Source organism: Bombina bombina, chromosome 5 (assembly GCF_027579735.1).
Source record: "Bombina bombina isolate aBomBom1 chromosome 5, aBomBom1.pri, whole genome shotgun sequence".
NCBI lineage: Eukaryota > Metazoa > Chordata > Amphibia > Anura > Bombinatoridae > Bombina > Bombina bombina.
The window spans coordinates 990,006,954-990,031,884 of NC_069503.1; the positions used below are offsets into that span (position 1 = coordinate 990,006,954).

Below are 24,931 nucleotides of genomic sequence, written 5' to 3' on the forward strand. Positions count from 1 at the left end.
AAAGGAGAAACTATAGGGTGCCGTGATGACTGTAGTGTATAGAGAAAGACATTTTTCAAACCTGATTAAAAAACCAGGGCGGGCCGTGGACCGGACACACCGTTGGAGAAAGTAATTTATCAGGTAAGCATAAATTCTGTTTTCTCCAACATTGGTGTGTCCGGTCCACGGCGTCATCCATTACTTGTGGGAACCAATACCAAAGCTTTAGGACACGGATGAAGGGAGGGAGCAAATCAGGTTACCTAAACGGAAGGCACCACGGCTTGCAAAACCTTTCTCCCAAAAACAGCCTCCGAAGAAGCAAAAGTATCAAATTTGTAAAATTTGGCAAAAGTGTGCAGAGAAGACCAAGTCGCTGCCTTACATATCTGATCAACAGAAGCCTCGTTCTTGAAGGCCCATGTGGAAGCCACAGCTCTAGTGGAGTGAGCAGTGATTCGTTCAGGAGGCTGCCGTCCGGCAGTCTCATAAGCCAATCGGATAATGCTTTTCAGCCAGAAAGACAGAGAGGTAGCCGTAGCTTTTTTGTCCTCTCCTCTTACCAGAGTAAACGACAAACAAAGATGAGGTTTGTCTAAAATCCTTAGTTGCTTCTAAATAGAACTTTAAAGCACGAACTACATCTAAATTGTGTAACAAACGTTCCTTCTTAGAAACTGGATTCGGACACAGAGAAGGAACAACTATTTCCTGGTTAATATTCCTGTTGGAAACAACCTTCGGAAGAAAACCAGGCTTAGTACGCAAAACGACCTTATCTGAATGGAACACCAGATAGGGTGGGTTACACTGCAGAGCAGATAATTCAGACACTCTTCTTGCAGAAGAAATAGCAACCAAAAACAGAACTTTCCAAGATAGTAACTTGATATCTATGGAATGTAAGGGTTCAAACGGAACCCCTTGAAGAACTGAAAGAACTAAATTTAGACTCCAAGAAGGAGTCAAAGATCTGTAAACAGGCTTGATTCTGACCAAGTCCTGTACAAAAGCTTGTACATCTGGCACAACTGCCAGTCGTTTGTGTAACAAGACAGATAAAGCAGAAATCTGTCCTTTTAGAGAACTCGCTGACAATCCCTTATCCAAACCTTCTTGAAGAAAGGAGAGGATCTTAGGAATTTTAATCTTACTCCAGGAGAATCCCTTGGATTCACACCAACAGATATATCTTTTCCATATTTTATGGTAAATCTTTCTAGTCACAGGTTTTCTGGCCTGGACCAGAGTATCTATCACAGAATCTGAAAACCCACGCTTGGATAAGATCAAACGTTCAATTTCCAAGCAGTCAGCTGTAGAGAAACTAGATTTGGATGTTCGAATGGACCTTGTATTAGAAGATCCTGTCTCAAAGGTAGCTTCCATGGTGGAGCCGATGACATATTCGCCAGGTCTACATACCAAGTCCTGCACGGCCACGCAGGAGCTATCAGAATCACTGAGGCCTTCTCCTGTTTGATCCTGGCTACAAGCCTGGGGAGGAGAGGAAACGGTGGAAACGCATAAGCTAGGTTGAACGACCAAGGCGCCACTAATGCATCCACTAGAGTCGCCTTGGGATCCCTGGATCTGGACCCGTAGCAAGGAACCTTGAAGTTCTGACGGGACGCCATCAGATCCATGTCTGGAATGCCCCATAATTGAGTCAACTGGGCAAACACCTCCGGGTGGAGTTCCCACTCCCCCGGATGTAAAGTTTGACGACTCAGGTAATCCGCCTCCCAGTTGTCTACTCCTGGGATGTGGATTGCAGATAGGTGGGCAGGAGTGATCCTCCGCCCATTTGATGATTTTGGATACCTCTCTCATCGCCAAGGAACTCCTTGTTCCCCCCTGATGGTTGATGTAAGCTACAGTCGTCATGTTGTCCGACTGGAATCTTATGAATCCGGCCTTCGCTAGTTGAGGCCAAGCCTGGAGAGCATTGAATATCGCTCTCAATTCCAGGATGTTTATCGGAAGAAGAGACTCTTCCCGAGACCATAGACCCTGAGCTTTCAGGGAGTCCCAGACCGCGCCCCAGCCTAATAGACTGGCGTTGGTCGTGACAATGACCCACTTTGGTCTACGGAAACTCATTCCCTGAGACAGATGATCCTGGGACAACCACCAACGGAGTGAGTCTCTGGTTATCTGGTCTACTTGAATCTTTGGAGACAAGTCTGTATAATCCCCATTCCACTGCTAGAGCATGCACAGTTGTAATGGTCTTAGATGAATTCGAGCAAAAGGAACTATGTCCATTGCTGCAACCATCAATCCTACTACTTCCATGCACTGAGCTATGGAAGGCTGCAGAATAGAGTGAAGAACTTGACAAGCGTTTAGAAGCTTTGACTTTCTGACTTCTGTCAGGAAGATCTTCATTTCTAAAGAATCTATTATTGTTCCTAAAAAGGGAACTCTTGTCGACGGATACAGGGAACTCTTTTCTACGTTAACCTTCCACCCGTGAGATCTGAGAAAGGCTAGAACGATGTCTGTATGAGCCTTTGCCTTGGAAAGAGACGACGCTTGAATTAGAATGTCGTCCAGGTAAGGTGCCACTGCAATGCCCCTTGGTCTAGAAGGGACCCGAGCACTTTTGTGAAAATTCTGGGAGCAGTGGCTAGTCTGAATGGAAGAGCCACGAAATGATAATGTTTGTCCAGAAAGGCGAACCTTAGGAACTGATGATGATCTTTGTGGATAGGAATATGTAGATACGCATCCTTTAAATCCACGGTAGTCATATATTGACCCTCCTGGATTGCAGGTAAAATTGTTTGAATGGTTTCCATTTTGAACGATGGAACTCTGAAAAATTTGTTTAGAATTTTTAAATCCAGAATTGGTCTGAAAGTTCCCTCTTTTTTGGGAACTACAAACAGATTTGAGTAAAACCCCTGACCTTGTTCCACAGTTGGAACTGGGTGTATCACTCCCATCTTTAACAGGTCTTCTACACAATGTAAGAATGCCTGTCTCTTTATTTGGTTTGAAGATAAGTGAGAAATGTGGAACCTTCCCCTTGGGGGTAGTTCCTTGAATTCTAGAAGATAACCCTGAGAGACTATTTCTAGTGCCCAGGGATCCTGAACATCTCTTGCCCAAGCCTGAGCAAAGAGAGAGAGTCTGCCCCCTACTAGATCCGGTCCCGGATCGGGGGCTACCCCTTCATGCTGTTTTGGTAGCAGCAGCAGGCTTCTTGGCCTGTTTATCCTTGTTCCAGCCTTGCATTGGTTTCCAAGCTGGTTTAGTCTGGGAAGCATTACCCTCTTGTCTAGAGGCTGCAGAGTTAGAAGCCGGTCCGTTCCTGAAGTTGCGAAAGGAACGAAAATTGGACTTATTCTTAGCCTTGAAAGGCCTATCTTGTGGGAGGGCATGGCCCTTTCCCGCAGTGATATCTGAAATAATTTCCTTCAATTCTGGCCCAAAAAGGGTCTTACCTTTGAAAGGAATATTAAGCAATTTTGTCTTGGAAGATACATCCGCCGACCAAGACTTTAGCCAGAGCGCTCTACGCGCCACAATTGCAAACCCTGAATTTTTTGCCGCTAATTTCGCTAACTGCAAAGCAGCGTCTAAAATAAAGGAATTAGCTAACTTAAGTGCGTGAATTCTGTCCATGACCTCCTCATATGGAGTCTCCCTACTGAGCGACTTTTCCAGTTCCTCGAACCAGAACCACGCCGCTGTAGTGACAGGAATAATGCACGATATAGGTTGAAGGAGGTATCCTTGCTGTACAAAAATATTTTTAAGCAAGCCCTCCAATTTTTTATCCATATCATCTTTGAAAGCACAATTGTCCTCAATGGGAATGGTCGTGCGTTTGGCTAGTGTAGAAACCACCCCCTCGACCTTAGGGACTGTTTGCCATGTGTCCTTCCTGGGGTCGACCATGGGGAACAATTTCTTAAATATAGGAGGAGGGACAAAAAGGTATGCCTGGCTTCTCCCACTCTTTATTCACTATGTCCGCCACCCTTTTAGGTATTGGAAAGGCATCAGGGTGCACCGGGACCTCTAGGAACTTGTCCATCTTGCACAATTTTTCTGGGATGACCAGATTGTCACAATCATCCAGAGTAGATAGCACCTCCTTAAGTAATGCGCGGAGATGCTCTAATTTAAATGTCACAACATCAGGTTCTGCCTGCTGAGAAATTCTTCCTGTATCAGAAATTTCTCCATCTGACAAAACCTCCCTCACTGCCACTTCAGACTGGTGTGAGGGTATGACAGATAAATTATCATCAGCGCCCTCCTGCTCTACAGTGTTTAAAACTGAGCAATCGCACTTTCTTTGAAATGCTGGCATTTTGGATAAAATATTAGCTATGGAGTTATCCATTACTGCCGTCAATTGTTGCATAGTAACAAGCATTGGCGCGCTAGAAGTACTAGGGGTCGCCTGCGCGGGCATAACTAAATACCACATACTCTTCACCATCTCCGTGGAGATGCTACTTGTTCAGAGCGGCAAAGAGAATGACTGGGGGGGGCGGAGCCAAGGAGGGGCTATATGGACAGCTTTTGCTGTGCTCTTTGCCATTTCCTGTTGGGGAAGAGAATATTCCCACAAGTAATGGATGACGCCGTGGACCGGACACACCAATGTTGGAGAAAGGTACTCAGGTTATGATGATAAACTAGTGGAATTTATTTTACTGGCCATTACTTTTTTACTTAATCACAATTATTTTGTTTTCAATGGAGAATTTTTTTTACAATTAAGAGGAACAGCAATGGGGGCAAAATTTGTTTGTTACGCAAATTTGTTTCTTGCTGATTTTGAAATTTTGAAAATTTTTGGTGAGGATAATGTTTTCAAGAATGACATCAAACTATATACTCGGTATATAGACGACATTCTGGTAGTGTGGGGGGGCATTGAGAGTGAACTGAGTACTTTTGTTAATTACCTTAATAGCAATACTGCTAATCTTGGGTTCACTTACAATGCCTCAACCAACAATATACCCTATTTGGACGTTTTGTTGGGCCATAATGATAAGGAAATAATAACTGAAGTCTTTAGGAAAGAAATTTCAGGTAATACCATTTTAAGAGCCGACTCCTTACATCCGAGACACTTAAAAAAAGGTATACCAAAGGGCCAATACATCAGGCTAAGACGCAATTGTACCAGATTAAATGATTATTGGAAACATGATAATAACCTCCATCTATAAGTCCTGTGGTAAGGTTATGACCAGAAAGAATTGAATCATCGATCTACTTTAGTGTCAGGATTTAATAGAGAATCTAAAGAGGTCTAAATTTCATTACAAAATTTAGCAGACAATTTGATGATATTTGTGGTATCATCAAAAAGAGATTGCCATTATTAGAGAGAGATGAAGATCTCAAATTAATTTCCAGAAATTGCAAATTCATTTCCTCTAGCTCTGACACAATTGGGGATAAGATTACTAAGAGTTTTAGTTCTAAACAATCCTACCATAATAGGAATATGAATAAGGGGACTAGCACTTGGCTTACTGGTAAAATGGGCTTCTACAAATGTGGGGAGAGACCCTGCAAGAGTTGTGAATATGCATGTGTTGGTGACACTTTTTCATCTAGTAATACAGGGTTAACTTATAAAATCCGAGAACGTATTAACTGTAACTCTACTTTTATAGTTTATCTTATTACATGCACCTTCTGTAATTTTCAGTATGGGGGGGCTCACCTCCAGGGGTCTTAAGGATAGGATTAGAGAACATCTGCTGTCCCTGGAGGCTGAAGAACCGAGAACACTAGTAGCTAAGCATTTTTTTCAATCATGACAATAAATTTAATTTTTTTCAAATTTCAAGGAATTGAACAAGTTAACCTAGGATTAAAGGGTGGAGATATAAAGCACTCAGTAGGAGAGAAGTTTACTGGATCTACACATTAAGAACAGGGAGTCCGATGGGGATTAATAAGATCAATGATATTAAATTATACATTGACAGGTAGAGTTTGTTATTGAACGATAAATATTAGTTTCCATAGGTTTATGTCCGTTGGGATTACTTTTTGTAAATTATATTTATAAGCAATATATATTCTTTAAGGATTATATCAACTTCTCTATCAGAACCTCTTAATCCAGTCACAAAACAGACCGTTAATTTTTGATTCAGTGTACCGTATTGTACAGCTTTAGTAGTTTGCGTTCTGAACTATTTGTGGAAGTATAGCCTTTTTTCTATATATAATTGCATTTAACTTGTATACTAATGTGGCTAATACCAAACAAATAGACAGATAGTTCCAGCTTGCGCTTGTACAATGTAGAGATCATTTATAAGGGTATTGCTATTTTCTATTTTTAATTATGTTTCTATTTTTTCTTATCATTCACATGATTGTTTTTAATCTGTAGTGTTAAGTGTATAGATTGATATTTTTGTAATACTGTATAGTATTTACTTACTTATTATGGCTGGTTGTAGGACAAGGTAGTGAAATGGTTAATATGTTTGTTCAACTCTATTACGATTGGTCAATGTTGAAACTTACCTTGGTTATAACAGCTGTGTGTAACATGCAAATCCAAGCTCTGATGAACTGCATGTGAGGCAGGAAACATTACTACTTTTAATGCAAGTATAATAAAGATGTACTTTTAACTTTAAGATCTCTCCCTGACTATTTTTGCAATGGAACTGTGACTTTGTGCTACATTCATTTATTGGAATTCATGGGTCTGGAAAGCCCTAGCAGCTCCGGAGCGAGTAGCAGCTTTTACCTGTGTTAACAAACAGGTGATCTAGATACGCTGCACGCTGTGAGTAATACGGAAAAACACAATTTATGCTTACCTGATAAATTTATTTCTCTTGTGGTGTATCCAGTCCACGGATCATCCATTACTTGTGGGATATTCTCATTCCCAACAGGAAGTTGCAAGAGGACACCCACAGCAGAGCTGTTATATAGCTCCTCCCCTAACTGCCATATCCAGTCATTCGACCGAAAACACGCAGAGAAAGGAGAAACCATAGGGTGCAGTGGTAACTGTAGTTTAAATGAAAAAAATTACCTGCCTTAAAATGACAGGGCGGGCCGTGGACTGGATACACCACAAGAGAAATAAATTTATCAGGTAAGCATAAATTGTGTTTTCTCTTGTAAGGTGTATCCAGTCCACGGATCATCCATTACTTGTGGGATACCAATACCAAAGCTAAAGTACACGGATGAAGGGAGGGACAAGGCAGGTACTTAAACGGAAGGTACCACTGCCTGTAAAACCTTTCTCCCAAAAATAGCCTCCGAAGAAGCAAAAGTATCAAATTTGTAGAATTTTGAAAAAGTATGAAGCGAAGACCAAGTCGCCGCCTTGCAAATCTGTTCAACAGAAGCCTCATTTTTAAAGGCCCAAGTGGAAGCCACAGCTCTAGTAGAATGAGCTGTAATCCTTTCAGGAGGCTGCTGTCCAGCAGTCTCATAGGCTAAGCGGATTATACTTCTTAGCCAAAAAGAAAGAGAGGTTGCCGAAGCCTTTTGACCTCTCCTCTGTCCAGAGTAGACAACAAACAAAGCAGATGTTTGCCGAAAATCTTTAGTAGCTTGTAAGTAAAACTTCAAAGCACGAACAACGTCCAGGTTGTGTAATAGACGTTCCTTCTTTGAAGAAGGATTAGGACACAAGGATGGAACAACAATCTCTTGATTGATATTCTTGTTAGATACCACCTTAGGTAAAAACCCAGGTTTGGTACGCAGGACTACCTTATCCGAATGGAAAATCAGATAAGGAGAATCACATTGTAAGGCAGATAACTCGGAGACTCTACGAGCCGAGGAAATAGCTACCAAAAAAAGAACCTTCCAAGATAAAAGTTTGATATCTATTGAATGAAGAGGTTCAAAAGGAACTCCTTGAAGAATCTTAAGAACCAAGTTTAAGCTCCATGGCGGAGCAACCGGTTTAAACACAGGCTTGATTCTAACTAAAGCCTGACAAAAAGCCTGAACGTCTGGAACATCTGCCAGACGCTTGTGCAAAAGAATAGACAGGGCAGAAATCTGTCCCTTTAAGGAACTAGCTGACAATCCTTTTTCCAAACTTTCTTGGAGAAAGGATAATATCCTGGGAATCCTGACTTTACTCCATGAGTAACTCTTGGATTCACACCAATAAAGATATTTACGCTATATCTTATGATACATTTTCATCGTGACAGTCTTTTGTGCCTGTATTAAAGGTATCAATGACTGACTCGGAGAAGCCACGCTTTGATAAAATCAAGCGTTCAATCTCCATGCAGTCAGTCTCAGAGAAATTAGATTTGGATGGTGGAAAGGACCCTGAAGAAGAAGGTCCTGTCTCAGAGGCAGAGTCCATGGTGGAAAGGATGACATGTCCACTAGATCTGCATACCAGGTCCTGCGTGGCCACGCAGGCGCTATTAAAATCACAGATGCTCTCTCCTGCTTGATCTTGGCAATCAGTCGAGGGAGCAGAGGAAACGGTGGAAACACATAAGCCAGGTTGAAGGACCAGGGCTTTGCTAGAGCATCTATCAGCGTCGCCTTGGGATCCCTGGACCTGGATCCGTAACAAGGAAGCTTGGCGTTCTGTCGAGACGCCATGTGATCCAGTTCTGGTTTGCCCCAACGATGAATCAATTGTGCAAACACCTCCGGATGGAGTTCCCACTCCTCCGGATGAAAAGTCTGTCGACTTAGAAAATCCGCCTCCCAGTTCTCTACACCTGGGATATGGATAGCTGATAGGTGGCAAGAGTGAATCTCTGCCCAATGAATTATACTTGAGACTTCTAACATCGCTAAGGAACTTCTTGTTCCCCCCCTTGATGATTGATGTAAGCCACAGTCGTGATGTTGTCCGACTGAAATCTGAAGCACCTCAGAGTTGCTAACTGAGACCAAGCCTGAAGAGCATTGAATATCGATCTCAGTTCCATAATATTTATTGGAAGAAGTGTCTCCTCCCGAGTCCACGATCTCTGAGCCTTCAGGGAGTTCCAGACTGCACCCCAACCTAGAAGAATGGCGTCTGTTGTTACAATTGTCCAATCTGGCCTGCGAAAGGTCATACCTTTGGACAGATGGACCCGAGATAGCCACCAGAGAAGAGAATCCCTGGTCTCTTGATCCAGATTTAGTTGAGGGGACAAATCTGTGTAATCCCCGTTCCACTGACTGAGCATGCATAGTTGCAGCGGTCTGAGATGTAAGCGTGCAAACGGCACTATGTCCAATGCCGCTACCATTAAGCCGATTACTTCCATGCACTGAGCCACCGAAGGGCGCGGAATGGAATGAAGAACACGGCAGGAATTTAGAAGCTTTGATAACCTGGACTCCGTCAGGTAAATCTTCATTTCTATAGAATCTATCAGAGTCCCTAGGAAAGAAACTCTCATGAGTGGGGATAGAGAACTCTTTTCCTCGTTCACTTTCCACCCATGCGACCTCAGAAATGCCAGTACTATGTCCGTATGAGACTTGGCAATTTGGAAGTTTGACGCCTGTATCAGGATGTCGTCTAAATAAGGGGCCACTGATGTACCCCGCGGTCTTAGGACCGCCAGAAGCTACCCTAGAACCTTTGTGAAGATTCTTGGGGCTTGAAGATAAGCATCCTTTAGATCCACTGTAGTCATATATTGACCCTCCTGGATCATAGGTAGGATGGTACGAATAGTTTCCATCTTGAATGATGGAACTCTGAGGAATTTGTTTAAGCTCTTTAGATCCAAAATTGGTCGGAAGGTTCCCTCTTTTTTGGGAACCACAAACAGATTTGAGTAAAAACCCTGTCCCTGTTCCTCCTTTGGAACTGGATGGATCACTCCCATAACTAGGAGGTCTTGTACACAGTGTAAGAATGCCTCTCTCTTTATCTGGTTTGCAGATAATTGTGAAAGGTGAAATCTCCCTTTTGGGGGGGAAGCCTTGAAATCCAGAAGATATCCCTGGGATATAATTTCCAACGCCCAGGTATCCTGAACATCTCTTGCCCACACCTGAGCGAAGAGTGAGAGTCTGCCCCCTACTAGATCCGTTAGCGGATAGGGGGCCGTTCCTTCATGCTGTCTTAGAGGCAGCAGCAGGCTTTTTAGCCTGCTTACCTTTGTTCCAGGTCTGGTTTGGCCTCCAGACCGTCTGGAGCAAAAGTTCCCTCTTGTTTTGCATTAGAGGAAGCTGATGCCGTACTTGCCTTGAAGTTTCGAAAGGTACGAAAATTAGACTGTTTGGCCCTTGATTTGGACCTGTCCTGAGGAAGGGCATGACCTTTTCCTCCAGTGATATCAGCAATAATCTCCTTCAAACCAGGCCCAAATAGGGTCTGCCCCTTGAAGGGAATGTTAAGAAGCTTAGATTTTGAAGTCACGTCAGCTGACCATGATTTAAGCCACAGCGCCCTACGCGCCTGTATAGCAAAACCAGAATTCTTAGCCGTTAGTTTAGTCAAATGAACAATGGCATCAGAAACAAAAGAATTGGCTAGCTTAAGTGCTCTAAGTTTGCCAAGTATGTCATGCAATGGAGTCGCTACCTGTAAAGCCTCTTCCAGAGACTCAAACCAGAACGCCGCAGCAGCAGTGACAGGAGCAATGCATACAAGGGGCTGTAAGATAAAACCTTGTTGAATAAACATTTTCTTAAGGTAACCTAATTTTTTATCCATTGCATCTGAAAAAGCACAACTGTCCTCGACAGGGATAGTAGTACGCTTTGCAAGAGTAGAAACAGCTCCCTCCACCTTAGGAACTGTCTGCCATAAGTCCCGTGTGGTGGCTTCTATAGGAAACATTTTTCTAAAAATAGGAGGTGGAGAGAACGGCACACCTGGCCTATCCCATTCCTTAGTAATAATTTCTGTAAACCTTTTAGGTATTGGAAAAACATCAGTACACACCGGCACTGCAAAGTATTTATCCAGTCTACACAATTTCTCTGGCACTGCAATTGTGTCACAGTCATTCAGAGCAGCTAAAACCTCCCTTAGCAATACGCGGAGGTGTTCAAGCTTAAATTTAAATGTAGAAATATCAGACTAAGGTATCTTTCCTGAGTCAGAAATATTGCCCACAGACTGAAGCTCTCCTTCCTCAGCTTCTGCATATTGTGAGGCAGTATCAGACATGGTTCTTAAAGCGTCAGTATGCTCTGTATTTCGTCTAACACCAGAGCTATCTCGCTTACCTCTAAATTCAGGTAGTCTGGCTAATACCGCTGACAGTGTATTATCCATGACTGCCGCCATGTCTTGTAAAGTAATCGCTATGGGCGCCCTAGATGTAATTGGCGCCATTTGAGCGTGAGTCCCTTGAGCGGGAGTCAAAGGATCTGACACGTGGGGAAAGTTAGTCGGCATAACTTCCTCCTCGTCAGAATCCTCTGGTGATAAATTTTTTAAAGACAGAATATGATCTTTATTGCTTAAAGTGAAATCAGTACATTTGGTACACATTCTAAGATGGGGTTCCACCATGGCTTTTAAACATAATGAACAAGGAGTTTCTTCTATGTCAGACATGTTTGTACAGACTAGCAATGAGACTAGCAAGCTTGGAAAACACTTTAAATCAAGTTAACAAGCAAATATAAAAAATGGTACTGTGACTTTAAGAGAAACAAATTTTGTCAGAATTTGAAAAACAGTGAAAAAAGGCAGTTACACAAACAAAATTTTTACAGCTAACAGAGCATTGCACCCACTTGCAAATGGATGATTAACCCCTTAGTTAAAAAAACAGATAAAAAAAACGACAAACGTTTTTAAACAGTCACAATCAACTGCCACAGCTTTGCTGTGGCCATACCTTCCCCAATAAACGACTTTAGGCCCTTTTGAGATGTCCTGCAGCATTCAGGGGACTTCTGAGGAAAACTGGATGTCTCAGTCTGCAAAAAAAGCGCTAAATAGGCCCCTCCCACTCATACTACAACAGTGGAAAGCCTCAGGAAACTGTTACTAGGCCAGGAAAAAATTAGGCCCCAATAATTTTTATCACCAGACACACATATAAAAACGATTAAACATGCCAGCAAACGTTTTATATTGTATTTATATAAGGGTAATACCCCTGAGAGTAAGCATGATACCAGTCGTTATTAAATCACTGTATTCAGGCTTAACTTACATTAATTCGGTATCAGCAGCATTTTCTAGCATTTCCAATCCTAGAAAAAATTATAACTGCACATACCTCATTAGCAGAATAAACTGCACGCCATTCTCCCGCTGAAGTTACCTCACTCCTCAGACATATGTGAGAACAGCAATGGATCTTAGTTACAACCTGCTAAGATCATAGAAAACTCAGGCAGATTCTTCTTCTACTTCTGCCTGAGATAAAACAGCACAACTCCGGTACCATTTAGAATAACAAACTTTTGATTGAAGAAAATAAACTAACTATTTTTTACCACTCTCTCTTACTACCTCCATGGGTGTTAAGAGTTGCAAGAGAATGACTGGATATGGCAGTTAGGGGAGGAGCTATATAACAGCTCTGCTGTGGGTATCCTCTTGCAACTTCCTGTTGGGAATGAGAATATCCCACAAGTAATGGATGATCCGTGGACTGGATATACCTTACAAGAGAAATACACTTCCTGTACAGCAAGGAACACGCCGGTTACAAGACTGAGGTAGCGTGTATGGAGATGTCTTTTCTTGCACCGTATGACTACCGACAGGTGTGGTAAGTCCTCTATCAACATTATTGGGTTTTATACTTGCATTAGCTAAAATTGGTGAGAACCGCTACAGTGGGACTCCAGCTTGGAGTTGTCTGCACCAAGGTAACGCTTTTAAGCATTCATTGTTTTTTGATATACTGCTAACAAACTACCTTTAAACTCTTTGGATATTTTACGCATTGGTTTTTATTATAGCTGAACCAGTGCACAGGTGAAATAATCAGCTGATCAGTAACCAAACTGCTCTCATCCATCAGATAATTGTTTCACATGTGCTCTAGTTCAGCTATACTAAAAACCAGGAGTATTGGGGGTACTTGAGGACCGCGGTTGGGAAACACTGATTTAGGGTATAGGTGTACGATAAAGAATACGTTTTGCTATGCCTGGTATGAGAACAGTCAAGATATAGAGACATTACTGTGATTTATATATATGCAGTCATGTATTATGGGAACAAAAACCAAGTATGAATCCTCTAGAAAATGGCTGCTCCAATAAATGGGAAAAAAAGTATGTTCAATTTATACCTCCATATTCCCACTACTTAGGATTATGTACGTTTGAAAATATCCTTCTATTTTGTATATTTAATATATATTTTTATCAGTAGTCTGAACTTTCCCTGTTTCTTCATTGTTGCATATATGTGCTAAAGTTTAAAGTACAACTGACAGAACAAAATACATTTTAAATATTTAATTAATGCACTGCTGGCAAATGACACAAGGGTTTAGCTTCCAAAATACAGTAACATTTAACCACCATCTTGATGTCACACATCTGCAGTTCAATCATTTGTTGCTTCTGGATATCAACGTGGTAACAGCCATTTTACATAAACTATACTGAAATATTATTTGCATGCCACAGTAGGTTAATATGTAGCACTTTGATAATTAGTTTTGATAGCTGCTAAACTTTCTCCACCCTTTTGTTATCAGTTTTAAAGACAACTCCCAGCACTAATATCAGCAAAGCCTACATTCATACAGATCTACTTTATATTCATTTAAACAATAAAATAAGTATTTAACTGTTATTGTTAAAAAATAAATAAAAAAAAATGACCACCTTACTACCTAGTCACTGGTCCACTCTAACATAAAAATTACAAATCTCAATCTCCCACAAAGTAATATATTTATTATAGTTTTGAAACAATTAGTTTACCCCTGCTGTGCTTTCTGAAATAGCTCTCTTAGGACAGACTGTCTGAACTGATCTGGTAAACTGCAGGTTTGATTATCTTCAAAAAAAATCTTTATTATGCCCTGCATAAAAGGAAGAGAAAAAAAAATGAGTGTAAACACAAGGGCATAACTGTACAAGTCTATATAAGTTTAACACTTGAGGTTCAGTCAGTGTCTGATATTTCATAGGAAAACATTTTTTTTAGGATATAAAAAAACAAACAAAACCACACACACACACACACACACAAAAAAGGCACTAGTAAACATCAATTATTGTTACACACACACAAATAATAATAATAATATATTTTGCAGAAATATCCAGTGGCACAGAGACAAATTTCTGTAAGGTTCCAGGGCACGTTCATCTGCTATCCTCCTTAACGACCAGCGCCGTACCCTGTATGACGCTGGTTGTTAAGCATGTTGTCCTGGGCCTCTCTCTGCCGCAATCTCGCTAAAAGTAGCAAGATCATGCTATTTCTGCATGCCCCACCAGTGGAGCAGTGAAAAAATAGACACTCTGTGACACTCTCTGCATCGGGGAGCAGTGGTGCAGATTGATGGTGGGAGGGTAAGGAGGGGCGGGACCACTACGCTACGGAAAACAAACCCTCAGAGCGGCAGGGAGGGGGAAGGAGGGGATCATACAGAGGAGGTGGGATAAGAGAGTGGGAAATCAATCTGGGAGGGGGGTAAATGAAATGGGGGGCAGCTACACTACAGAAAAAAAAATGTGCTTTATTTAATAAAGCTGGCAAATTTGGGAAAACTGGGTACTGGCAGACAGCTGCCAGTACCTAAGATGGCAGTTATTAGTTAGAGGGGGGAGGGTTAGAGAGCTTTTTGGGAGGGATCAGGGATGTGGATAATCCTACACTGAAGAACATAATTATAATAAAAAAATAAAAAAAAACTAATACTGCATACTGGCAGACTGTCTGCCAGTTCTTAAGATGGGGGTAACCATTGGGGTGTGGGGGAGGGAAGAGAGCTGTTTGAGAGGGATCAGGAGGGAGGCTGATCTCTACACTAAAGCTAAAAACTTAAATTATGCTTACCTGATAATTTTCTTTTCTTCTGATGGAAAGAGTCCACAGCTGCATTCATTCCTTTTGGGAATTCAGAACCTGGCCACCAGGAGGAGGCAAAGACACCACAGCCAAATGCTTAAATACTCATCCCCTTGCCTCATCCCCCAGTCATTCTGCTGAGGATCAAGGATCAGTAGAAGAAATATCAGGGTGAAAGGTGCCAGAAGAATAAATGATGCCCCACATAAAAAATAAGGGTGGGGAGCTGTGGACTCTTTCCATCAGAAGAAAAGAAAATTATTAGGTAACATAATTTAAGTTTTTCTTCTTAAATGGAAAGAGTCCACAGCTGCATTCATTACTTTTGGGAAAACAATACCCAAGCCACAGAGGACACTGAATGCCAAGAAGGGAGGGGAGGGAACAATAGGCAGCCCATTCTGAGGTCACCAAGCCTGAAACCACTACCCAACAAAAACCCAGCTGAAAACTTAGAAAAAGCCCCAAGGACAATGACCCGCAGATAGTCCAGAAGCCTAGCTAGAGACTGCAAAATCGAACTCAACTAAGCCAACAGTACTCCAGGAGACACCGTCGCCCCCTCACCACACACCCCTCACTAATGAAGGGAACACCAGCCTAAACCCCCAAAGGGATAGGGCAAGGAAGAACCGAAAGGTCACCACAAAATTCATATTGGGAAAACCCCCCCCAATAGCGAGCCCAGTTTACAAAGACCCAAATGGGTCCTGACAAACAAGGGGAGGCTACGCCCATACCAAGCAGAAACCAGAGGTTTAGGACCAGGCATCGGAACAGAGAAAACTCTCTCAACATCGTGCAAAGCACCGTAAGACAACTGAAGACGGAATCCTCACATTGTCAAAACATAGAATACTGAAGTATTCCGACACAAAAAAACGTGAAACAGACCCAGATGAAAAACCATGAGTCAAGAACACGCAGCCATCATCAGGATGACACAGAAAGAATACTTGCTGAGAAGTAAAAAGCGGCCTACAAGAGAACAGATTGCAAAAAAAACAAAACTCCCGGACCGAGAGCACACTCTAGGCAATCTAAGCTGCCAGACCTACACATAGGTCTCCAAAAGGGGGAGTACATAACCTCAACGAGGCCCACTGCACGCCGAAGAATAAGAGGTTACAACCAGAACTCAAAGGTGGATTGGAACCCCGGACCTTCTGCCTGCAAGCCCAGGGAGCTAGCCACTATGCCAACATAGATCCTAAAGATGACAGCGCATCTCAGAACCTACTCCGAACCGGGCCAGCCCAAGCGTCAGCAGGTCTGAAACAGGGGAACAGAAGAACCCCAACACCAGCTCAAAAACGAGCGGAAGAATGGCCACAGCCATCCCAACAGAGCATGGGTGCCAACCCGACTCCTTAGGAACAGATGACAAGGCCGTAGACCCAAAGGAATCTAGCAAAAGGCCCAACATAGTCTCGACATGGAGCCAGCAAGACTCCAGATGGAATGAAACAACCTAGAGAGAATACCCCTCTCTGAAGGTTAACTCTAAGTTCCAACCTAATGAATCCAGGAGAATCCCTAAGAAAGGGACCACATCTCCATAAGCATGAGAATAAGCCCCCACTCTAAGAAAAAGGATGGGCCAGAAAGGCAGAACACCTGCCCTCAAGACACAAAGCCACAGGTTAAGGAGAGATCAAATCTCCAATGCAAACAAACTTGGAAGGAATCCCCCTAAAAAATTAGCTTGCTAACACACATCCAATGTGCAATAGTTGCAGCAGTGACACTGCAAACCCATTCGCCTGCAGAACATTGAATCCATAAGGTTACTACAGTAAGCTGACCAAGAGAAACCGACTATAACGTAAGTCAAGCCCAATGAACATCAGCACTCAGTAAACCTGGCCAACCATGACCAGGTCAAATAGAGTTAAGGCCATAGCCCAAGTTCCCTGGAACTGGGGAACCCCGAACCAGCCCTAGATTCTGAAAATCCGGTAACAACCCGCAACGGGATCCACAAGGGAAAATGCTGAGTGAAGACAACAACCGGAAGCACCAGGGTGGAGATAGGTCTGAGCCCCCAATTCTTTAAACAAACAATAACCGAAAACTTAACCCCCGTCTCCCGTCTGATATTAAAAAAAAAAAAAAAAAACAGACCCACAGGGAGATCAACGCAATATCCAGATCAACCCGGATAACGAGAATAACTCACAAGTCCCGACCCAAGGAAGAGACCACCCCTTGCCGACATCCAACGCTCCAAAGGAGCTAAGGTGTTAAAAGTCATACAACAACACTAGAGCCCATAGACGCTCAAACAGCCACAGGACCACAAGCAAGGGGATACCTCGAGAACAAAAACACTCGAGCAAAGGCTGGTCTCCACATGGAAATGGAGACAACGCAGTCCATCGTCCCGGAAATGGAACGGCTAACTCCCTTAGGACAAGCTGCAAGAAAACGGACCAAGTCCTAAAGTCTCAACTCCAGGAGGAAATGAACAGGAACATTCCAAGAAGGACATCCAATAGCTCCAAGGGCAAACTGCGCGGAAACCGGCAGCAAAAGGGAACCAAGTCCTACATTCCTCTAACCCACACTGGAGAGAAACACTCCAGTCCCAACAGGATGTCGTTTACAACAGAGAGAGTCGCAGCGAAACTTTAAAATATATGAGTGTCCCTTTAAGGGACTCAAGGCGCTGAAAACTTGTAGAAAAACAAGTGAACAATGCAGAGCACTTTGCGGCAAAACCGGACCAACCCAGCAGAACAGGCGCCGCATGAATGAAATAGGCCTCACAACAGAAGTTAACAGAACCCAATCAAGACTAGCCTGAAACCAGGGCCATCACTGTCAAGGCGGCATATAAATCTCCCTGAACGGGGGGAGAGCAACAGTCCTAAAACCAACTTCCTCAGAAGTAACATAGAGAACAAATTATCGTATCGATTCCAGAATTTTGTTCCCAAGGAAAATATAATGAACATGAGCTTTAACGAAATAAAATATCATCCTAATCAGATAAAATAAAAGAAGACACCCCTTAGGGTATCGCCTAAGAAAAAACAGCCAGTCCAACAGGGACCCTGTACTTCCAAGCTCAAAACTAGACTATACACAACTGACTATAAGAAGATTCGACATCCCCTTATATCTAATGCTGAAGGCTATTCAGAAGAAGACTGAGGATTCTCCAATCCATCCACGACGGGCTCTGCTACCGACGCCAAGGCGTGCCTCAATAAGACACAAAGGCACCCCAGTCTATATTGAAAAGCACAGCATACCCCTGCCGGAGCAAAAGACACCTCCGGCCCCGAAGGTTGACCCTCTGTAGACTCCCCCAGAGAGCTGAACAGGCCCCATGCCTGAAGAGCCCCGGAAACCGGAACACAAACAGTATCTTAAGCCACCTTCTGGAAGCTGTAGATTCGCCAGCGCCAACATTATGGACATGCGACATCGTGCTGAAACCCCTGGGGGAAACAAACCAACTTCCGAAGGAGGACAGGCAAATTCTGGGTCACCTGAATGCGTAGTAAGAGAATGTTTAAGGGAACTCGCCACTCGGGGAACAGAACCCCCAGAGGCGGATGGCTCAGGTGCCCCTCGATTCCCACATCCGGAGGAATTGAGCACTCTAATACAGCATTCAGAACATAACTGGTAGGCTAGTATCATCCTGGGCAAAATGCATTCTGCACAAGGAATAGAAAATAAAACAGAGACGTCCGTCTCCGCAATATCAGATTCCTCCATAACTAGGATATTGATACAAGAATGGACCAGATAAAAAATCTAAATGGCACCTGACACCCTCTGTGGCCGGGGCACTCACCACCTCCTATGTACCAGACACCAGCGGACCAGAATTTCTTCGTCACCACGCAGTCAAGAACACGCAAATGAAAAGCAAAACACGTGACCAACACAGGCCGTATAGTCCAAAAAAGCGCGCCCAACCAAAAGGCAGCGTCGCTTGAAAAACCATTATGTTCCACAAACCATGAGCCCAAAAAAACACTACGCATAAGCAGATTGAAACAAATAAACATGATTAAACCCCCCCCTGTTCAATAACCCCCCTCAGGAGATATTACCCTTGATTCCAAGATACTAAACGAGTCTCAATGAGACCCCAAGACATAATTGAGACCCACAAGGTGGTAACCCCTTGGGAAACATAATACAGTACATTTCTGAAGAAAGTAAAATGAAATGATCTTACTGGAATCTACGCCGTGGAACAGGAACACGGCCCTTTAAGTGTGACAGATAGTAGCATCTCCTCCGCCATGGACTTGAGAGAAGAAAGCAGGCAGCAAAACTCGTCAACCCTGATTGCTTGTGGATCTGTTAATATGAGTCGGGATGGTTTCGCAGAAAGACTCTCCCTGCATTTCCGGACTCTAACTTTCATCCATGCCCTCACTGAGGGGCTGACAGGATTACTTAAAACTCCCATCCCATGTCGAAAGTACTACCCTCCATAAGAGACGACTGAAAATCTGACACTTCTCTGCCAACCTCCTGGGACGAAAGGCAAAGAATGACTGGGGGATGAGTGAAGGGCGATGAGTATTTTAGCCTTTGCCTCCTCCTGGTGGCAAGGTTCTGAATTCCCAAAAGTAATGAATGCAGCTTTGGACTCTTTCTATTTAAGAAGAAAATTAACCTTACCTAATTAACCCCTTCACTGCTGGAAATAATAAAAGTGTGGTGCGCAGCTGCAATTGGCGGCCTTCTAATTACCAAAAAGCAATGGCAAAGCCATATATGTCTGCTATTTCTGAACAGAGGGGATCCCAGAGAAGCTTTTACAACCATTTGTGCCATTATTGCACAAGCTGTTTGTAAATAATTTCAGTGAGAAACCTAAAGTTTGTGAAAAAGTTAACTTTTTTTTTTATTTGATTGCATTTGGTGAAATGGTGGCATGAAATATACCAAAATAGGCCTAGATCAATATTTTGGGTTGTCTACTAAAGTTTTCATAAGTAAATATAAAAAAGGCTCTATTTCTGTTTAAATGTAGTGATGGCAAAAATGCTAAAAATGCTCTGGTCTTTTGGGGAAGTTTTAGTCTGAAATGCCCGGTCCTTAAGGGGTTAACAGATGTCTGTTTCAAGTTATGGCACATTCTTAGTTCTGCTTTTTCTAATGAGCCCCAAAAACTAGTGCTGAGGGCAGCATGTGGACAACCTGAATTAAAAGGGATATAAAACCCAAAGATTTATTTTGTGATTTAGACAGAGTATACAATTAAAAAAAGTTTCCAATTTACTACTATTATCAAATCTGATTAATTTCCATGATATTCCTTTTTGAACCTAACTTTTTTTGATACCTAGGTAAGTAGCATGGAGCACTACATGGCATGAAATAGTGCTGCCCTCTAGTGTTCTTGCAAATGGATAACACTGTAGCAAAGCTGCTGCCATATAGTGCTTCAGAAATGGGCAGGCTCCTAAGCTTTCATCCATACTTTTATAAAAAAAATAGACACTAGAAGTAAATAAGAAAGTTGTTTAACCTTTTAAAGCCGTTATGCCGTTCCATTCCGTCATAATTAGACTGGGCTTTAAAGCCGTTATGACGGAATGGAACGTCATAACTAACGGCTGTCCTGAAGCCTTCTGTGCTTCAGGGATTTAATCGCGGTCTGGAGGGCGTTCCTAGGATTGTAGGGACGCCCCCCAGATGCGATCCAATAATTGAAATCTCGCGATCGTATGCACGATCGCGTAGTTTCAATTTGTCTACATCGGAACAGTTGTTCCGATGTAGGCACTTTAACCCTGTCACGAAAGGGTTAAAATTGCAGTGCTCTATGTTAATATTTAAAGAAAAATGTTGGGTTTCATATCCCTTTAATATGATAGCAAAATATTGTTTGAGCTGTATATTTATATTGAGACAATTATTTTCTAGTGGGGATAAAATAACCAGTAATGACAGAAGGAAAAAAACAAACAAAAATGAACAAACACATATGGTGCAACTGCATACATTACCTGGTAATTGCCAGACTTCATGAAATTGTGGATCTGGCAGTAAGGTGTTGATAGATGGGTAATTGCAGTTGATGGAGCAAGGACTCCACAGGCTTGACAGTACCCTGCCAGCCTCTTTTCATCTATGAAGCAGTGGTCAGACACTGCACCAAACTAAAAGACAAGAAAGGAAGTATCACTGTGATAGCGTCACCTATACACTCTTCATTCTGGTGACAACTACTCATTTTTTTATTAACTGTATCTCTATTTTGTGAAATAATTTTATTCATAATGCAGCAGCACATTTTTTAACCCTGCAGATAGACTCTTACCAGTTTCTATTCTATTAAAATGATCATAATTATTTATGAAATCTCTTTTAAACATTGATGTTCTCAGGTTCAGCTACACAATTTACTGTCCAATAGCCTTTTACAAAATGTTTCTTAATGATTAAACATAATGTAAGGTAGCATGTTGTAAAACCATTACCTGTCCCCTGGTTCCAAAAAAAAGTCACTCTGGTGGTGCTTACATTGACTGTGGCCATATTCGGGATTCATTAGGCACATGCCAAATACTGATTTAAATTTTAACTGGGTGGTAAAAAAAGATCAGCCGGTTGATGTGCCCATTAAATAGGATCCTGGGGAAAACAGTAAATTAAATACAAAGCAATTAATCATACCTTTGCAAGCAACTGTTTTGTGTTAAAAAAATGGTCTCTGGCTTTCTCATAACTGGGAGGGTTTACAGATCCTTGTTGGAAATAAAGGGCTCCCAAGTCGTAGCACACCTGCAAATGAAGAAAAGATCAATAACATTTTACCCATGAATGCATCATCAAGTGCAAACTATAACTTATCATAGCTCAGATGATCCAAAAGTCTGGAGAGTCACAGTATGACCATAAAAGAAATGACAGACTACAAAAAAAACAATATTAATCTGTAGCTATCACTAAACACCATTAAATGAAATAGAAGTGCATAATCAACAAGTGCGTAACAAAAAACCAACAAAAAAAAAAACACAATAGCACTTATTCTGAAGTTTAAATGAGCAGTCAATTCTTATGGCAAATTTAAAAATATATTTCAATTTGCCAGCCGCCTGTATCATGTGAGTACCATTAGCCAATCACAGACTTATGTATACACTGAACTCTTGCACATGCTAAGTAGAAGCTGGTGCCTTAAAAAGTGTGCATACAAAAATACTGCACAATTTGATAATGGAAATAAATTGCCAAGTCTCTTAAAACAAAAATTTTGATGCGTCCCTTTATTGAATCATAAACATGACTGTTACAGACTCAGAAAAAGCATCCATTGAAAATAATTTTGTTTAGGGCATTACTCCTAATACAATGACATATAAAATCTATTGGAATAAGAACAAATAAAATTACAGGAAGGTTACCCAATACCAGACTGCATGTTGTTGAACATCAATAACATTGTTTTCCAATAAGGCATATGTAAAATATGCAGCATCTAACTTTTGTGTCTAAGCACAATGCACTTATGTAGAGTTAAATTTGTACAAACACATTATCTTTTCAGTTGTCTGTAGGGCCTATTTTGGTCATCAACCTTAGCCCAATTTTTAGGCAATTGTCAGCCATTAGAACCAAGATGAGACTTGAGGCCCATGCAACAAGTGTCATTTTGCACTGAAAATAAGCATGCTACACAGTATAAGGATGCTGAGCAATTTCAACAATAAGGAGCAAACTGACTTAGTTGTATATATACTGGCTAGATCAGATGTCGCATTGTGTGCACTATGGGCTAGATTACAATATTTGCGCTTATCTTGGCAATACCAGAACTTGTATATATGCGCTAGTATTACACGCAAGCGCCTTTCACCGAGTATCCCAGGCTAACCTCAACAACAGTGCTAAATTGGGAGCTTCTAAGTACGATTTTAAAAGGTTTTATGCTGGATTTTTGGATCAGTATCAGCATATATTCTTCTTTATAATAGTGTCTATTACATGCAGTTATATTAAAATTGGTATACACTGTCCATTTAAATATTCTAAAAACAAAATTTATGCTTACCTGATAAAAAAATTTTTTTTGGAACGATGATAGCCCATATGGCTCTATAACATGTGGGATATAATTCTTGTCACTAGGAGAAAGACCCACACAAGTGATTAAATTCCCTCCGACTTCCCATTTCTCCTCAGTTTAACGCATAGCCAAGCAGAGAATAGGTAACAGGTAGGAAAGAGAAAAGTAGGGTCTATATAGGTGCAAATTAGAACGGTCACCCAAAAAATTTAAATGGGTGGGGCCTATGGACTATCATCATTCCAAAAGAAAATAATTTATCAGGTAAGCATACATTTTGTTTTCTTTCGTAAAATGATGATAGTCCATAGGGCTCCATAACATGTGGGATTAATACCCAGGAAGATAGTCCATGCTACAGAATGGGTTGGATAATTTTCTGGCAGTTCCTATATGTCACACCCTGCAGCCTGAAGGACTTTCTTGCCAAAACCTACTTGCGAGAAGCAAAAACATCAAATCTGTAAAAAAAAGTTATATATAGAAGACCAAGCCACAGTTTTGCAAATCTCCAAAGATGCATCATTTTTGAAAGCGAAGTAAGTTGCAAATGATCTTGTGGAATGGACTGTGATATGCTTAGAGGCGACTTTCCCGCCACCAAGTAAGCCTTATAAATCACCTGTTTTGAGCCAAGAAGCCAAAGCTACCATGGTAGCCTTCTGCCCTTTACGAGTTCCAGAGTAATAAACAAACAAGCTGGAAGATTGTCAGAACTCCTTAGTAGCTTGAAGATAAAACTTCAAAGCTCTGACAACATCAAGATAATGTAAAAGTTGTTCCTTAGAATTAGCAGGATCTGGAACACAAAGAAGGAACAACAATCTTCTAATTGATATTTCATGAAGAACCTACCTTGGGAAGAAAATAATATTTAGTACAAAGTACAGCTTTATCTTTGTGAAAAACTAAAAATAGAGACAAGATAAAGCGGATAATTAAAACTCTCCGAGCAGAGGAAATTGCCAACAAGAAAAGCACTTTCCAAGATAAACCTTGCAGAAAAGAAAGAACTAAATTTATATTCCAGGGTGGTGAAATAGGTCTATGAAATAGAACAGATAAAGCATAAATTTGACCCTTTAGGCAGCTAGCAGACAAACATTTGTCAAGGCCATCATGTAAAAACTGAAGAATTCTAAGAATCCTAAAGGAATACAAAGAAAATCCCATGAAAGAACACAGATGAAAGTATGCCTTTCTAATCTTGTGGCAAATCTTTTGAGGAACAGGTTTTCAGGCTTGAATCAGTGTCAATTACAGAGTCTGTGTTTTAAAACTAAGGGTTCAACCTCCACGCCGTTAAATGTACAGATTTCAGATCCTAATGGAAGAGAGGCCCTTTAGACAATAGATATTTTCTTAGAGGAAGAAGCCAAGAGAAGAATATGCTCTCTGTACTATATCTGCATACCATATTCTGCAGGGCCAGGCTGGATCAATATTACCAAAGCTGACTCCTGTTTGATTTGAACAATTACTCTTGGAAGCGGAACAAAAAAGAGAAAGCGGGTACTCTAGATAAAAAAATTATATGTGCACACCAAGGTGTCTTTCTTTTGAGCCTTTGGATCTCTTCATCTTGCACAATACATTGCAAGTTTGTGATTTAAATAGGAGGCAATCAGATCTTTGTCCGATAGACCCCATTGGATCACTAATTGATCAAAGATGTCCTGATGGAGAGACCACTCTCCTGGATGGACCGACTGACAGCTGAGGTAATCCGCTTCCCAATTGTTCAATCCTGGAATGTTAACAGCTGACAGGAAGCATTGATTCCTCTCTGTCCAAGACAGAATCTGGGAAACTTTCTGCATAGCCAGTGGACTGCGGATAGGCAACTGGAAACGGATAAACCTTTTGTCTTTTAAAAGGGGCCAGGACTGAAGAGCCTGAAGAATTGCTCAGTTCTAGAATGTTGATTGAGGGGACAAAACTTC

The 24,931-nt window shown here is 41.7% G+C and overlaps 1 protein-coding gene across 1 annotated transcript in view; it reads right to left on the reverse strand.

The window, feature by feature from the left end:
- INTS8 (integrator complex subunit 8) overlaps positions 1 to 24,931 on the reverse strand; it is a gene marked incomplete in the record, with an annotated part of 407,787 nt that overhangs the window by 269,135 nt on the left and 113,721 nt on the right. The window contains 3 exon segments of the mRNA XM_053715214.1: positions 13,843 to 13,943; positions 20,923 to 21,075; positions 21,593 to 21,700. Of these exon segments, the coding sequence (XP_053571189.1) occupies positions 13,843 to 13,943; positions 20,923 to 21,075; positions 21,593 to 21,700 (362 nt within the window).